At 42.7% G+C, this 18,547-nt stretch overlaps 1 protein-coding gene across 10 annotated transcripts in view; it reads left to right on the top strand.

Moving 5' to 3' along the window:
• LOC117043605 (kelch-like protein 32) overlaps window positions 1-18,547 on the top strand; it is a 56,906-nt gene that overhangs the window by 8,613 nt on the left and 29,746 nt on the right. For 8 of the 10 annotated variants that reach the window (XR_004426205.1, XR_004426206.1, XR_004426207.1 and 5 more), the window contains exons 3-4: window positions 2,589-2,696; window positions 8,015-8,113. Coding sequence is in view for 7 of the 10 variants with exons in the window: in XM_033143464.1 (XP_032999355.1) it covers window positions 2,589-2,696; window positions 8,015-8,113 (207 nt within the window). In the remaining 3 variants the exon portion in view is untranslated. Of the gene's footprint in view, window positions 1-2,588; window positions 2,697-8,014; window positions 8,114-18,547 lie in introns of those variants that run through there. The other 2 variants (XM_033143470.1, XM_033143466.1) reach the window with 2 other exon arrangements.

Here is an 18,547-nt window from a genome sequence, read left to right on the forward strand (position 1 = left end):
GGTGCCATAATGCTAAAAGTTCATTGTTGAGTCACAACATATTTTGGTTGCAAAAATGTGTGCTAACTGTTTGCCTGAACCTAGCCAATGCCGCAATACTGATCATTCCCTTAGCAGTGAATGGTCTTTGGAGTATGTTGCCACTGTTTTGAGTTTAATTGGAAAAGGGGGAAAATTGCAGAGTCTTTGGGAATTGGATCTGCCTTTGCATGGTTCTATTTCAGCTGCAGTCAGAATGGAATGCTAATGTTGCATCTCAGTATACAGATTTTACATAGCAAATACCTTTGCTATTCACTGTTGGGTTACATCACTTTCATTTTTGTTTGCTTTTCCTTCCCCTCCTTCTCCTCCTCCTCCTCCTTGTCCTCATATCTGGAAATACATCCCAGGCCCCACTCACTATTCATCTCATTTCCCCTGATTCCCCCACCCCCCATTTTCTGCCTCCCTGTAGCTTTTTGGGAGGATTTCAGTGTAATGCTATGGCAATCATTCTATAAGCAGAAACTTTTCAGTTTGCCAGATGCAACAATCCCCACTCTCTGCCTCCTGTGTGTTGCTCTGGGGCTGCTCCTGACCTCATCCAGGGATGAGGGCATGTGTGGGGAGAAGAGGGGGCAAAGACCCATTATGCTAGGAGACGTACCACATGGGCTAGGTATTGAATATGACCCCTTGTCCCTAATGCAGTTGTAGCTCCAGTAATTAAAAAAAGAAATCTGCTTTTAATTCCATATGATTTCCTTTCTTACTCCTTAAGACTGCATGTACAGTGTTGGTGGTGATTTGCTGCTTTTCAGGTCAGCGTTTTTCATCCTCGTTCTTTTCTATATGTTTTGGACTACAACTTCCATCAGCCCTCCCAAAAAGGCTATTATCCAGTATCTAGAGCAGGGGTCAGCAACCTTTTTCAGCCGTGGGCCAGTCCACTGTCCCTCAGACCATGTGGTGAGCCAGACTATATTTTGGTGTGTGTGTGTAGAAATGAATGAATTCCTATGCCCCACAAATAACCCAGAGATGCATTTTAAATAAAAGGACACAATCTACCCATGTAAAAACACACTGATTCCCGAACCATCTGTGGGCCGGATTTAGAAGGCGATTGGGCCGCATCCGGCCCACGGGCCTTAGGTTGCCTACCCCTGATCTAGAGACACACAGATTCCTTACCTCTGTCTAGAAGCTCAATAAATTCAACTGGGGTGGGAAATGAGAAAATCCAGTGGATAAAATGCTTAATGAAAAGTTGTTCTGTCTGATGTTTAAAATACTGATTTCTTAATTTGGGGATCAAAAAAAGAGAGGTCGTCTTATACATATGGGGGCATCTTATACATGGAAAAATAGAGTAATATTAAAAAAATTGCACACTCCCCACCCCCCGGCAAAAGTGGTCTGTTTTGTCTACGGAATATACTAGTGTTGAAAAGTTCACTGATCTTCAAGTTAGAATACAGATTTAATCAGGGACATTTCTGTGTGTTCATATAATTCAGAAAACTGTTTGGCTGTAATTAACGATGATATATCATCAGTAATGTACAAGGAACAAAAAGAGGTCACTGAATAGATATCACTGGAGGTTATGAAGTCATTAAATTGTGTTTGCAGATATGGTTTTTATAGCGTTGCTTTGTTTAAAAAAGTGGATGTATCATAAATAGTTGACTTTCTGATGTATTAAAAGCACAGCCCGTATCTTCTGTTTTATGCTGCAAATAGAAAATAATCACCATGTTTCCATTCAGGCTTAAATGGCATGGAATTTAATTAGTAACTACCATTTGCAGTACAGTTGTAAATTGGTTACATAGTGTAGTTGTAATTGTTAATACTTTTAAATGCTTCTGTCACTAATTCATGTTGCCAGGAGGGCCCAATTAGGGTGGCTGAATAAAAAAGAGAGGGCTGGGCTCCTGCACCTTTTTACAACTGAACAGAAGAGGGGGTTTCAGTAGATGTAGCTTGCATTTCACCTACATCTGCTGAAATGTTCTCTTCTGCACAACTATTAAAAGGTGCAGGGCCCTCCCTACTCCCATGTGATTATCTGTGGGAGTGCAGGGAGCTGCTAGAAGGTTTGCAATCCAGCAGGGATTCTAAGGATCTCACATGGGGACTGTATGTGCAGCAGCTGTGGGTTGTATGCCCACAATGACCCTTTTACAAGTCTTACTCTTATTTAACTGAATGATGGGAGTAAAAATGCTTGCTGCAATACTGTTTTGTTATCCTCTTACTGATGGTTGGGGTAGGGTGTTTAAGGTTGAGAGATGGAGGGAGACTTGCCCAAGACCACAGAATGATTTGGAGGGTGTTGGGGGGGGGAGGGTATTGCTTTTCAGTTGGAAGGGTCCAAACACAGTAGTTTTTCTGAAAGATCAGAGGCTTGTCATGTATATTTGGTTATGAAATGAAACCAGTATAGATTACCTTCAGAATAAATTGCATACTGATTAATGACTGCAGTATTACTAGCTATCTTAATTAGGGAACAGCAAAGCAGCAACAAAAGTCCCTTATGTTTAATAGGAAATCCAAGTTTGATCAATGTAATGTAGAAATTTCTTTTCTTTTCTTAGGCGATGTTTAGCCTTTGTATGGTTGAAAGTGGCGCAGAGGAGGTGAATTTGCATGGCATCACAAGCATAGGCTTAAAGCAAGCTCTGGACTTCGCGTACACTGGACAGGTATAGTACTAAAATTCTTAAAAGGCATATAAAACAGACTGGGTCACCTTAGAATAGACGGCACTGGGATGCTACCATGGCAACTGGCTTAGGTGGCCTTGCACCTGTTGGCTTATCTCATGCATGGGGTGATTTATGCTCATGAAGGAGATTAAACCCTTCCTCCATGTCCAGTTTCTCCAACAGGTTTGCATTTCAATTCCAGATCAACACACTTTCAGGGAGGATGTAAAAACACATTGGCCAGAATCGAAAGAACTGCACAGCTTTCTACTTCTGTCTACAGGGGACTCGGAAAGAGCAGTCCTTCATGCCACATTGCAAAGCACTTTAGAAATTGATGTGATTTTCAGATGCAGCTGAGATAGCAGTATCTGGATGATGGGGGATACCAATAAAAATAAGAACAAAGACAACCCAATAACCCCCCCCTCCACGTCACATTTAAAAGGGCATTGGCTGTTGATCTTAATACTCAGGGGGTCTGTAGGAAAATAGAGTCTTTCAGATATTCGGGGATTAAGGGCTAAGTGAAATAGGCTGGCCTTTGAAAAATTCAGTTATAATCATACTCACCTTGAGCACATTTTAACATAAGTAAAATGTGCAGTCCCATGTAATCAACTGGAGTTGTGCCTTTTAAAAGACACATTTTGTTTGTTAGGGATATGTATTGTATTATTGTAACCATGTGTGCCAAGAGCCCAGGAGGTTTTTCTACATTTTCTGGAATGCCTTCCCTGAGAGACAGCTCTTTCAAATGTTAGTAGCTGCTGTCAGAGCAGTGAGAAGCCTGTGTGCCCATGAGGTGACTCAAAACCATTGAAGTGTTAATAGTGAAGATTTCAAAGTATTGCGTGGGTGTAAGGCAGAAATGCTGTTAGCAAATAATTGGATTTGTGTGTGTGCCTCCTACACACTGCTCTGAAAACTCTTAGTCACAATAGGTTTTGGTCCCTCAGTACAGTATTACCAAGGGAATAGGATATTTTCTTTCTGAAGCAGAATTTCCAGTGCCTACCACTCCCACCAGTAAATAGAAAGCTCTTTTCACGACAACCCTCCCTGAGATAAAAAAAAATTATCATGCTTTGCTCATAGCAAACATGAGCCTTGTACTGTCCAATATCCTACTCTTCTGTCTCAACTAGGGGAAGGGAAAAGGGGATGCCTCATTTATTATCCTTGTTCTTTTCCAATATATGTTTTGTTCTTGTTTTGATGATGATGAAGCCATTCTGTAACCCCGTCTTCATTAACTTTACATGGAGGTAAACCATTATAAATTTAACAGGACATGCTGAGGAGTGAGTTTATACATACTGGTTGAAATACCAAACATGCTGAGGAAACCACCTGAAAATGCTGTCATATTGTAACTTGCAAATGGGCAGTGGTCTGGCCAGCTGGCTTTTTGAGAGTTAGGGCTCATCCAGACTTCCATTTGTGCCACATTTCTAGGCACAGGTTAGGGCTTTAAAGGTCTGTGTAGCCAGAGCTTAATAAATACTCAACTGGGGTGCACTTTAGTCTAGGGCTGGCCCTGTATATGTGAACATTATAGGTACTTAGAATCATCATGTTGGAAGGGACCCTGAGGATCATCTAGTAGTTCATCCCTCTGCAATGTAGGACTATGCAGCTGTGCCTTATGGGAATCAAACCTACAACTTTGGAATTATCAGCACCATGCTCTAACCAACTGAGCTATATATGACAGGTCCTCTGCAGAGAGGTAAATGAAGACAGTCTCAGCATTGGGAAACACATTCAAGTCCAGACTCAGCTATAAAGCTCACTGGATGACCTTGGGCCAGTCACTTTCTTTCAGCCTAACTTATCTGACAGGTTTCTTACCAGGATGGAATAGTGATGACATGGGAGGTATGTGGGAAGAATGATAGAGAGAAGACTACAATCCTATAGAACAGTTGTGGGGAAACTTTGGCCTTCCAGTGTTGCTGAACTACGACTCCCATCAGCCACAGCAAGCATGGCCTAGTGGCCAGGGATGATGGGAGTTGCAGTTCAGCAACATTTGGAGTGCCAAAGGGTCCCCCACATGATAGCAAGTCCCAAAGAAATCTATGGGACATACTACTGAGTAGACATCTCTAGGATAAATTAATGTAAATGACCTCTGTTAATGCCCCACAGAGTGCAGTACTTGGTATGCTATAGGAGACTTGCTCATTTGTTGTGTGAGCCCTCTGGTTCATCATCTTACAAGGAGTTAGTAAACCATGTTGGATTATGTTGTATGTGAAACAATTTATCAAATAGGTAATACTTTGATTAAATAGGTAATGCATTCGATCTCCTTAAAATATGTGTCCTGTTATTTCTCAGTTTCATTTATTTCTTTGAACAACAGGAAAGTGGAACTTTCCCTTTCTGTATAAAGTGGGTGTCTTGAGACCTCTAGTGAAAACAGTTGGTGTTGCAGGGTTGGATATTAAAATGGAAACAGGAAATCTGTGTGGAAATACTTCATTATTCCTGTTCAACAGAAGCAGTATTCATTAGAAATGATTGTTAGACACTCACTTATAAGGTTATGGGAAATTCTCGATACAAAAATAGTCATCTCCCTATGAATTATATAATAATTTTTAGCAATTATATTTAGGATACTGTCTAGAGCTACTAGCCCATGTTTTAAAGTGTACTGTATATTAAGTTATGATGTCAGGTTATGTTTTGAATCTGTATTTAGTTTTTTAGCAGTCACTGCATAAGATTTAGTGCAGTCATTTTATATTTAGCTAGTTGTTTTCTTAACTTGATCTAAGTTTGTTTATCTAATACTTTTCATGAGGTACTGTTGATGGCTGCTGCATTTGACCAAAGATCAGGCTTGCAGTTGGGTAGTGACTGAGCCAACCTTGATGTTGAAAGCCCCTGTTGAATGTTATGCCTTTTGCCAGCTAAACCTAGTGCACCAGCTACAACAGAAGTAGCCAACGTGGTTCCTTCCAGATGGTGTTGGTCTCCAACTTCTATCAGTACCAGCTGGTATGGCCAATGGCCAGGGCTGATGAGAGTCCAGTAACATCTGAAAAGGCACCATGTTGACTACCCCAGAGCTACAACTTCTCCAGGACAGAGATAGCTTATCAGAATGATCCATAGGCTATTAATTCTAGGTAGGTTACCACAGTGCATTATATGCAGGGATTCCTTTGACATCTCATAAACTTATTGTAGTTCAGAACCCAGCTGTCTGGTTCCTCCCTGGCACTTGTGTTATATAACATATGTGACCTGATCACCGAATAGAGAGACAAACAGAGAAGCTGGGTTGAACTAGGGGCACTTCAGTTATGAATAAAACCCATTAAAAAATCCTATTGTGGGAAAACATTATTGCAGGAGCAAACCTGAACCTGGACAACAGCAGTCACTGGGGAGACCAAAACTCCTGCCTGCAGGAAGGGGAGGCAAGGCTGTCCAGCCTGCCTCACATTCCCAGGTCACCCCATGAAGGTGAGTAGGAAGGCCTGTGCTGCTCCATTCCCCACCCACTCAAGGCCCCATAGCTTTGGTCAGATGAAGCCTCAAGGCCCCTATCCTACCACAGAGATGCAGAGCCCAGAGTGTAAGCCACGGGGGCAGCCCATCACCCAGAAAGGTGCCTAAAGGGGATCACCAGGCTAAAATGCAACTACTTTCCTTCCTAAACCGCCAAAATCGACCAAACTGAAGACCAGATTAGCCTAATTAACAGTACAGCAGACCATCTGATGCCTAGCACCCAGCTATTCAGTATGGAATAGGCAAAACAAAACCCTGCAAACAGGTGGATCAGCCATAAATTCACACGGAGAGACGGGGGGGGGGGGGGTTTGCTGCTGCCAGGAAAAGAAGAGGGAGAGAGGTGGCAGCACAGCACTTAAATGACAGCCTGCCTCTACCCCACTCTCAAACATGTGACTGACACAAGAGAGTCAGACAGGCTGTCTCCTTCAGCCTGAACAGGCCACAGATTTGCCCCCTAGCTGGTACCAAGGCAGAATGGGCAGCGGAATGCAACAGCTTCACTTGTTAGTTTCCTTTTAAGCACAAGAGCTGGTTTTATATGGCTTGGGATCTGGAGGCCTGAAGAAGCCTTTCCCAAATGTACCTGTCCATGCACTGAGGATCAGTGCCCTACCCTCTTCAGTTATGTCATTTGTGGTCATTTTTAACATTTCATTAACTATGGCATTTCTCCCCAGAAAGGCTCACCTGGTGCCTATGCTGATATTTCAGTGTCAGGTGAAGAAGGTTTTATTTTCCTAGCTTTAATTACTAAATCCAAAGGTCTGGTTCACACATTGTTCCATGCAGTAGCAAGGAGAACACAAGTAGATTACTCGTGGGTGCAAAATACACAATATAGCTTCAAGTATGCAGTCTGAACTTGGATGAAGTTCAGATACATCCGTCCTGGTGGATTACATGGCTGGAAGGGAGGAGTGAGGAACAGGAAGAGAAGCAGCTTCACTTCCACATGGAAAAGAGGCTGAATCTAGGAATAGAGCTCAATGGTCATAACCCCTTCATGCACTAACTAGCACTCATGCACAGTTACGCTTGACTGTAATTTCCCACAACAATTACTTAAAATGTGTTACGTTCACACACACCCCTCTCTGTTTGTTTGTTTGTTTGTTTGTTGGTTGGTTGGTTGGTTTGTGGTCCTTACTAGCTCAGTTGCTGATCTCAAAGCTGCTAATGTGGAAAGTTTCATGTAGATGACAAAAACTTGGGGGATATCTCTGTGGTAGTGTAAAGTAGCTACATTTGTACAAAGCTAGAAACAAAACAAATAAGTTATCTGTTGAACATTCTAGTGAATATGCACACAAGGTGGACATGTTGACAATATTTGCCTTCTTTTGGTAACTGTGTGATCAGTGTTGATATGTTTGTAGTAGTGTGCAAATCTGGCAGCTTCTGCACAAGGCAAATTAGCCCAATGACTCCCCTCACCATGAGCTGCTGAGTAAACATGGGCTAAAGCAATAAGTGGGCACCATTCAGCATATTGGTTGTATGAATCTGCTGTAGGGAAATTGTTGTTAATAGGTTAATAGTATTTGCTGGCTACAAAAATAAGTAGCAGTGCTTCTCTCTCCTTCCTGTCTATTGTGAGGAGAAAAAACAGTGCCTGTTAAACTGTTTGAAACGGTTTTCAAACAAAATGCAAAACTTTAGATTGTGCACCTGGAGTGTTGTAAGAATTGACAGCTTCAAATATCACATTGAATATTTTGCAGAGCACTTTCAAGGACAAGTTCCTTACAAGTTCTCTTTCTCTTTATTCCCAAATATAGGTACTCTTGGAACCAGGTGTGATTCAAGATGTGCTTGCTGCAGGCAGCCATCTGCAGCTGCTGGAAATGCTTAGTTTATGTTCTCACTATCTTATCCAGGTAAGGCTAAGGGGCTTGATTCTCCCCTTTATTTGGTTGCACTTAGCTTAATTTTTCAGTCTGTGTTACATGTGTGCATCTTCAGCTATATGACAGGAGGTGACAACTACATGATACCTTGATTATGTCTGTGAACTGGACTTCTGTTTAGCCTTTGATCTGTACAGTGGTACCTCGGGTTACATACGCTTCAGGTTACATATGCCGCTAACCCAGAAATTACGCTTCAGGATAAGAACAGAAATCATGCTCTGGCAGCGCAGCGGCAGCGGGAGGTCCTATTAGCTAAAGTGGTGCTCCAGGTTAAGAACAGTTTCAGGTTAAGAACGGACCTCCGGAACGAATTAAGTACGTAACCAGAGGTACTACTGTACAGGACAGATTTCTTTTGTGAATGAGGAGGCAGGAAATCGGGTACAGTGGTGCCCCGCTAGACGAAAAACTCGCTAGACGAATGGCATTCGTCTAGCGGAAGCTGCCCCACAAGTCGAAAAAGTCAACGGGGCTGCTTCGCAAGACGAAAAAATTTCGTCTTTTTTTTTCGTTTAGCGGAGCGCGGCTGTCATTGCCGCTTCGCTAGACGAAAAAACCGCTAGACGAAAAAATTCGTAGAATGAATTATTTTCGTCTAGCGGGCCACCACTGTACTGTATATGCCCCTGTATTCTCCAGAGAAGACATGTGTGGCACATGTGACTGCCTTTGAAGATTGTTCAAACACTTCCATTGGTGCAGGATATTGCTGTTTAGATTACTAACTGGAACTGGACATTATTATTATTTTGTCACTTTACTCATATAAATTTCTCAAAGTGACTTACAAACGCAATCAAAATACTAAAACAATTACAATAAACACAATATACCTGTATGTACAATATATATATCACTATATATAAGGGTCTGGTGACTTCTGTTTCAGTGTATCTGAAGAAGTGTGCATGCACACATAAGCTCATACCAAGAACAAACTTAGTTGGTCTTTAAGGTGCTACTGGAATGATTTATTTTTTTTGGTAATAAACACAAGTACATCCATATATATAAAATATACATTATGAGAATGATTCACTTGTGCTATGCCAAATGCTCTGGTTTCCAGTCTGTTTTGTGGTCCAATTCATAGTGCTATGTTACTTTAGACCTTCATGGCTTAGGTGGTGCTTTAAATACCCTGCTCCTATCTCCATCTGTGCACCTTTCTGTCCATTCTTTAGGCCAGGGGTGGCCAACTCTCAAGAGACTGCGATCTACTTTCAGAATTAAAAAATGGCAGTGATCTACCCCCGTTTTTGGGGGGTTCAGCTCAAAGTTGTTGAGCTTTTTAGGGAAGCTAAAAGCCCTGTTTTTTAGGTGTTATTAAAAAAAAAGTTTTTTTGGGGGGGGAGTTAAAGGCAAGGGACAAAGGGGTATAGTCACTCACAGAAAGATTGCTATGGATCAAAATAGCAGCCAGAGAAAGCTCCCTCTTCCCTTCCAGAGATCATACAACAATGGAGGGCGGGGCAAGGGGGCATGGCAGGAGTCAGTTTTAGTGATGCTAAGAAAGGGGAGCCAGAGATCGACCGCGATCTACCAAAACCTCGCAGGGATCTACCAGTAGATTGCAATCGACCTGTTGGACATCCCTGCTTTAGGCTAAAGAGGGTCAACATTGCCTATGTACTTTCTGTACAAGTAAACAGCTATATTGCAGGGTTCCTGCAGAGCATTGTTTCAACAACAGGGATGTACCCAAACCTTTTCAGATAAAAGACATTTTGGTGCTTAGAATGCAAAGTCATTTTAAAACAGCATTTTTGGGACCGGGAGACTGTTCCTTTTCTGCAAAACATAAAATAAAAAAAAGAATCACTGAATTGTAATAGTTCTTTTCTCAGTGCTTTTGTCACAAAAGTGAATGTTTTGCGAAAGGTGGTTCACACAGGATCTGGAGCATTCACTGGTGGGTGTCTGCAACTTCAGAAATGATTAGCTTACCCTCACTGCAATCTAATGGTCCCCCCTCTTTCAAAATAAAAGTTACTTACAGGGCTGCCAAAAAGTGAGCAAATGGCTGTCTCAGCCCATCATTTCTATGGCTTTAGGGTGCTGCTTTCCCTCTATTTTTTTGCCTACAAATTACTGGGTTGAAGGCAAGAGAAGTACTGTAGAAAAAAACAGCACTCATCTTGTCTGATCTATTGCTGCAGTTTGAAGTGGCGAGATAACTGTTCCCCCTTGTGGCGATTCCCCCCCACACTATATTTGCCATAGGGTTTGTATAGTGTACAGCGAATCTAGAATAACATTAACCAACCCTAACGCTTTTTATTGTTGTTGTTGCATTACTCTTATGAACATCTTGCCTGATGAAAAATATTGAAAAGCTTGGAAGCTTGCCACCATTTTGTGCTTGGTCTCAAGAAAAACGTTGTCCATTTGGGATCTTTTAAACCTTCATCACGTCACTCCAGTTTTCTCATTCTAAACGATGTTGATGCTTCTGTATTGTATTTTATGTATAGAGATAAGATTCAGATGCCTTTCCATTCTGTGGCTGCTAGTTTTGCTAGTGGATGAAGGAGCCAATCTGGGTGGGTGAGCTGGGAGGAGTGGATTTTGCCCAGCTTTCCTAGTAAATCCTGTCCCCTGGTATACTGCGGAGCTATGTGCTATTAAATAGGTTGCATGACTGCTAGAGCAGATGGTGAAATCACCACTGCAAAGTTGACCAAGCATGAGTTAGAGCACATAATGGTGCCTACTTAGTGGTGATGAAAACAATGAAGCAGGCCTACTCCATTGGATCATTGAGTAATTGCCTAGTGGAGATCTTCAGGGTGGTCTGTGGGCCCTTGAGACCTATATTGGCAGATGGAGCCCACCCAGGACACCTCAGAGACCCTTGGTGATTTCCTTGCTGTGTGCTTTGAGGGCAAAGTCACCTGCCTTGGTAGTGAGCTTGATGCCATGGTTGACACAACTTCTAGTAAAGGCTCCATCAAGCCTTTTAATGTGAGATCAGTTTCAGTTCTTGCAGCCTAACAACGTGTGCCAAGTGCTTGCAAGTATGCACCCAACCACGTGTCCTCTTGATCCTTGTTATTCATGGCTGATTGAAGCTAGATTGGGGGTGGGGAGATAGGTTGTTTTTAAGTGGGGTGGTGGTGCCTTCCACCCTGAAGGAGACACTAGTGTGGCCACTCCTGAAGATACCATTGTACAAGTGTTTCTCAGCCCCCTGGCTCTTGAGCTACGGGTGCCACAGGACACCATATTGTCTCCAGTGCTGTTTAACATCGAATCATGTTTGGAACCAGTCATTAGGAGATTTGGAGTGAGACATCATCAGTATGCTTATGATGCCCAACTCTATTTCTCTGTGACATCCGAACTGGGCGAACTATTCACAGGTCCAGGGAATTGGCCTGGATGGGGCTGCACTCTTTCTAAAGGAGCAGGTTGTTGTAGACCCAGTCAATGGAATCCCATGTGTTCCTTGGTACCCTTAACCAGCTTCAGCTAATAAGACAGGTACCACCATTCTTAGATTGGTATAATTTAACCATAGGTGTCCATGTATTGGTAACCTGAAGGTTAGATTACTGCATTGCGTTCTATGTGGTATGAAGGTTGGTCTCAAGAATACACCTAATGTAGACAACTAGCTGGCCAGAGAATTAGGAACTGGAAGGTATATAATGTCATGAATTCCTTACAACTTTTGCCGACTCATTAGTTGCTCAGTGTTTTAATTAAAAAACACTGAACTGTGTTGAAGTTTGCTGGATTCCCGAGGGTTTGGTTTTAATCTTGAATTTCTGAATTGAAGAACTAGAAAAATTTGCAGGATTTCTTTTCGCTCCATGCCCCTCTTAGAATGTGGACAGGAATTTATGGTGGCAACAGCTGTAGAGAAGTCCAGTAGAATGACTCTGTGATACTGTGCTGCTGTCTTTATTAAGAGGTAGTAATAATCACAGCAATATGTTCTATTTTTACATTCTGTTATCTGAATTATTACTGGCAGGCAAGGAGAAGTGCTGGAAAGTGTTGTGGTTTTTCTTCCCGGGAGCTTTTATTAGCTTGATAGAAAGACTTGATTAGACACTGGGGCTTAGCTTATGATACAACTAAAGTCTATATAGTTAGGCTAATTCATAGTTTAACATGTGCAGGGAATTAATCTTACAAAAGGTGCTGTGCTACAAACCACATGGGCTGGCAGGAGCTTTTGTTAAGCGTTTGCATTCATGCAGTCCTTACAACACTGCAAATAATGTTTTAAAGGCAGGTTGTCCCCCCCACTCCAAGCTTGGCTTTTGAACCTGTGAACAGCTGCTGACTGAAAGGTGCTAGGTTCAGGGGTAGCAACTGTGATGTAGGTCTTGCCCTGTGGCAGTCGCTTAAAGTGGCAGATTTCAAGGAGCACACAATTTTCCTCCTTGTCTGTCATTTTGAAAAGGCAGGGGAACAAGGAATCACAAGGCACTGCCTGTGATGTTTGATCTGTGGTGGTGGTGTGGCATTCAGACATCCATCTTGGCACTGCATCTTGATTTCATTCATTCACATATTTGCTGAATGATGACGATGTGTACTATATATATATTTTCATCAATCTTATCACTTAATTTGTGTTTCATTTGTCAAGTGGCACTGGTTGGTACATGCAAATATTACATGTCCTGTAATTTACCAGCCAGCATTTGAGCAGAGGGGAGTCTCACTTGACTTGGGTTGGGTGGGAAGGTTTTAGGTTTTAAAACATCAAAACCGGTATTATAGATAATTGGGGTATTTTGTTTTGTCTTGAAAGACTGGAATCCCCACAATACTCACCACTAAGCAGTAGGTGGCAGTGTAAGTCCACTTGTTTGAATAAATTAAAGCGTCAGAAAGAACAAAAATGAAAAGAAATTATTTATTTTGCTCCATATTAGTCTTGTGACCTAATCAGTAAAAAAGTCATTATTCACACAACACTGGGCAATATGCATTGTAATTTTTAACAAATAATGGGGAACTGTTAACGGTTTCGCAGGAAATACAGCCCTGTCTTGTGCAGCAATGGTCATTTATCATTGCACTTTGTGAAATCACTCATTTGTTCTAATTTGAATGTAAATGACTCTAAGGTTTTACAAATAAGGTGACAGACTCACATAAATGTAATTGCAGGGTTCATCTCTCTCTTTTTATATATCACTCATTAAGTTATGAATTAAATACATCGTATTAAACCAGGGGCATGTCCAATGATGATATTGTAATGGCAAATTACTCTATGCTATTAGAGGTGTATTTTTTATTCATGGACATTAATTTGTCATTAAACGGCATTAGTTTAGCACTTTTATGTGGGATACGTGACCTGAAAGAGGAGACTTGCTTCTCTAATGTGAGAGAATAGGAAATATGAGTACCAGATGCATGTAGCCCTTTTAGCTCTTGGAAAGAAATGGAGGAATATTTTATTTCAGCTTCCCCAGTCCTATCCACCCACATGCACAAAATTTTTAAATTGGTTTTTATCCATGTTAATAGACATCTCTGAAGAATGAGTAGCCTTCATATTTTAAATCTTGTTTCTCATCCACAAGCTACTGAGAAAGGTTAAGATGGGAAAAGAATAAGTTCATCTTCAGATGTCTGTCAGATGCTTGCCGGGTTTTGAGTGATTATTCTTTTCAGCAGCCTAAAATAGAAGTGATAATCTGCTTTGCTTTTAGCAAAGTGGGAAACTTATTAGGTGGGCCCTAGGACTTCTGTGCTCGCGCTCTCTCTCTATATATATATTCATGCTTACATAAAGTAAAGCCCCAATCAAATATGAAACCTGCACCACAAAAATAAGAACACATGTTCAGAACTTGGAATGAATTAATGAAAAGTACATATGAAATTCGAATAATCTGCTCTTGTTGGCAAGGCCTGGGTTGGTAGAATCCTGTAGTTGGAAGGGGCCCAAGGGTCATCTAGTCCAACCCCCTGCAATGCAGGAATCTCGGTAGGGAGCAGAGAAAGTGTGTCTTAAAGTTGGGTAATCAGGCTGAAGAAATTGGTTCTAAAATGTATCTGCAGGCCATTAAAGCTCTATCGTGCCATTACAGTCAATAAGGTTTTGAAATATTCTGAAGACCCCTGCCTCAAAGAAACAAGCGGGATCTGTGGGTGGAAACAGATTGCCACATGTGAAGTGCCCTAGCTGGTTGCAGCCCTGAGCATGCAAAGGGTGCTATATCTGGAAAGGAAACTTAGGGAAGATGTGGTACAGGATGTGAAATATTGGGAGCGGTAATGGTTTTGACAGGACTGGTTATCTCAATCTATGAACCACAGCTAATAGAGCAAAAGTATCGTGTGGACATGCAGGCTTCCTCCTTCCTGTCTCCCGTACCCCACATTCCTCATCTCCTTTTCAGTCAACTGTGATTAGCATAACACTTGAAACAACGTTAATGATAATGATGGGAGTGTGCAGAGCCAAGTTAAAGATAACCATGGTTAGTATTAAGGCACATGACTTGACTAGGATTAGAATGGGGGCGGGGGCATTTTTAGCAGGAGAAATATAGGGAATGGCAGGGGATGGAGAAGGTTGCCATATTTAAAACAGTGAAAATCTGGACAGAAAAGTTGTTTAAGCTTTTGGGGCAAAATCGCAAAAAAACCTCCACCCAACCCCTGTATTTGAGCTATTTTGGGGTGTGTGTATGTGTGGCAAAAACAGCACTGCAACATGGGCAGATTTTCCCGGAATTGTTTCTCCATTTTTGCCTGGACACTGCTGCCGACTGCAGTATTTCGGATATGTCTGGACGTATGGCAACCCAACAAAGACCCTGATGTTGGGAAAGATGGAGGGTACAAGGAGAAGGGGACAACAGAGGATGAGATGGTTGGACAGTGTTCTCGAAGCTACTAACATGAGTTTGGCCAAACTGCGAGAGGCAGTGAAGGATAGGCGTGCCTGGCGTGCTCTGGTCCATGGGGTCACGAAGAGTCAGACATGACTGAACGACTGAACAACAACAACAACATGGCAACCCTAGGGATGGGCAGCTTTTCAGTGGTGCCCCCCAGCTGGGAAGTGTTCTCCCTAGAGTGTCTATAATGACATCTTGTCAGCACTGGGCCATGGTCTTTCTGTCTGCCCAGGCCTTTTAAAGTATTTTAATGTTTTTAATATTTTAAATCCTACGTTGAATTGGGCTAATGTTACTTTATCTCATTGGATGTTTCATTTTGTAATTTGATCCATGTTGTGTGCTTCTCAGAAGATTTGGTTAATAGGTGACTAATACATTATTGTTGTATTATTTATCAATGACATGATAGATCTCCTAGGAAATTATCTGCCTAAATACCAGTTGAAGATACCCAAGAACACTTGAGATATTTGCATAAATCCTAATTATGTCAATGAGGTTTGTAGAGGAGTTCCATGGTCGCTTTTTGCCGCATAAAGTATACCTACCTTTGTGGATATTATGCTGCAATAGATGTGAGTGTGCAATTAAGCCTCTGCAGGGTTAATACAGCTGTGGTGTGGCAAGTGATATAAAATGCTGGGAATTGTAGTGATTTTGAAAGGGACTGGTTTTCTTATGTATATGTTGATCCGCCAAATCATAGACAACCTAAGGTGTAGATAGTGTTTGATTCAAATAAAAATCTGGCATTTAATACAGGATGGATGTTGGTTTGCCAAGTGTGCTCGGTCTTTCTCTCTGCGTGTGTTTGTGTGTATTTGGGGGAGGAGGAGGTTAGATAGGATTTTATATATGGTTTCCACGTAATTTTAGTATATTACCTGTTTCTCATTAGCCGGTATCTATTGTCATAAAATGCAACCAGTTAAAGATAAAAACCATCTCTTTATTGCTGTTCAGATATGTGTACAAGCTCTGTACCTCTAGCCCAGGGGTCTGCAACCTTTAAGACAAAAAGAGCCACTTGGACCCGTTTCCGAAGAGGAAAAAAAACTGGGAGCCGCAAAACCATTGCGGCCCACAAAAATATAAACACCCAGAAGCTCATAGCACAATTTAGACAGGTAATGAAGAGCAGGTAATGAAGGCAAAATGGCAAAATATCACGAAATGCCCCCCCAGTCAAACAACAAGCACTGTATTAAAGGAACTGTCCGAACGCCTGACGCTGCAGGGGCAAATCTAGAAGGGGAAATCCAACCCCCCAGAATACTTCCGCCCCATGAACAGCACAAAAACCTCTTTCCCCCTTCTCTCATTGCACACACTTTGTAAACCAAGAAAATCTTTTTAAAAATAAACAATTTGGGAATCCAGTTGCGGTGAGGTAATAACCCAGCTATTAAAGAACAATGTAGCTAATTCCAAGGCAACTGAATAACAAACAGGCCAGCGATTAAGCTACAGTGCCTGGGGGGAAAAAGTCAAAGGGCAATTCTAAAATGCAGCAGGGTTACTTTTAAAACACGAAGTCTTTTACCCACCAAAAATGGTGACCTCCAATATATCCCCAAACCACTGCCCAACACGGATGCAAGTACAGGCTCCAAGCACTATAAACACCCAGAAGCTCATAACACAATTTAGACAGGTAATGAAGAGCAGGTAATGAAGGCAAAATGGCAAAATATCACGAAACGCTTCCCCCCCAGCCAAACAACAAGCACTGTATTAAAGGAACCGTCCGAACGCCTGACACTGCAGGGGCAAATCTAGAAGGGGAAATCCAACCCCCCAGAATACTTCCGCCCCATGAACAGCACAAATGCAACCCTAAAAGTTTAGCAAACTTATGCAAAAGCACACAGCATGCACACTGCCCCAATCACTATTGGCCAGCAGAGGGGCTGGGCAAGGCAGCTGAGAGGGGCTGAAGCAGGGGGCTGATCACGTCCCCCCTGCAGGCGTGGGAAAACATTCCTTCAGAATGGATAAAACCCTTCTTTCAGTCCATGGGACTCCCGCTTATAGGGGGCAGGGGGCTTCTAGGGGGGCGCTGCCCCCTCCTGCCCCCCCATCGGTACGCCCATGCTCGGGCCCCTTTCGCCACGCTGCTTAAGGGAAGTCTCCTGCGCGCCCCCGAAACAGAGCCCGGGACCGGTTGTCCCCTGAGCTTTTTCCCACGCCCATCTCATCCCGTTGGGCCGCCCTTAGCTGAACAGCCAGGCTTCCTTTTCCTTCCCAGACTGCCACCGGTCCTGGAGCCGGGCCCTTCCACTTTTTTAAAAGAGGGCGTCCCCCTCGCCCGCCGCCCCTGGCCCAGCCCGCAGCTGCCTCCTTACCTCGTTGAGTCGTCATGCCTCGTCGCATCGCAGCAGCCAGCAGCTCCACCAGCAGCAGCCAAACATAAGCGCCGGGACAGGCGCCAAGGAGGGAAGCTGCTGCGGTCTGCTGCTGCGCCTGCGCTGGCACGAAACGAGGCACGCATGAGCCGCACAGCCGCCGGCAAGGTAGAGAAGTGGGTGGGCACAGGCGGGCCAGCAGCGCGGCGCAGCGCCCCCTACATTTCGGTGCTAAACGCACCGGCCCTGCCCGGAGCCGCGGCAAAGGTGCAAAAGAGCCGCATGCGGCTCCGGAGCCGCAGGTTGCAGACCCCCGCTCTAGCCGGTAGTTTGTAGTATATACACTTTTTGATATTTTAAATTGAATTATCGTTTCATCTTGGAACTGATGGAGGGAGGGGCAAAATCACCTTCAGTGCATCGTGTTTGCGTATAGGAAGGGCTGGTGGTATATGGATGGGAAAATCACATAATACCTTGATTTATAATTATTCTGTAATCCAAAACTAAAGCAGGTGGAGTAACAACTGGGTATGATGCCTTGGATATTAATGGCTTGGCTGAGCGATGGAATTTCTAAAGCTGTATACACTTTTTCCTGTCTTAATTATGCATTCATTAGAAGCTTTTATACCCAACAGAATAAAGTAAATATTTTTTGATCTCTGTAGTGTGCTCCCAGATTGTAGATTTGCACAGCAGGGTCTTGATAATCTGAATAAATTGTATTTCCCTAAGGAGTTTATCTTTCAAATAAGGTCATAAAGAAATGCAGTCTCTCCCCTTAGTTCTCCTTGTGTTTTTCTTTTCTTTTTATAGCACAGCACACAGGAACAGAGGTATATTGTACTCTGCTGTGTACTTGGTTGTGATTAACTCTCATTTATCAGCCTCTTACTTACATACATCCTTTCTGCGGCACATGCAGTGCTTTTCTTAAACCTATAAAGAAAAACAAGTGATATGAAATAATACTAAAATAGAATGTTGATGAATATTTTCCTTTACACTTACAGGTAGGTAGCCGTGTTGGTCTGCCATAGTCAAAACAAAATTAAAAAAAAAAACTCCTTCCAGTAGCACCTTAGAGACCAACTAAGTTTGTTCTTGGTATGAGCTTTCATGTGCATGCACACTTCTTCAGATACACTGAAACAGAAGTCACCAGACCCTTA

Source organism: Lacerta agilis, chromosome 3 (assembly GCF_009819535.1).
Source record: "Lacerta agilis isolate rLacAgi1 chromosome 3, rLacAgi1.pri, whole genome shotgun sequence".
Lineage (NCBI taxonomy): Eukaryota > Metazoa > Chordata > Lepidosauria > Squamata > Lacertidae > Lacerta > Lacerta agilis.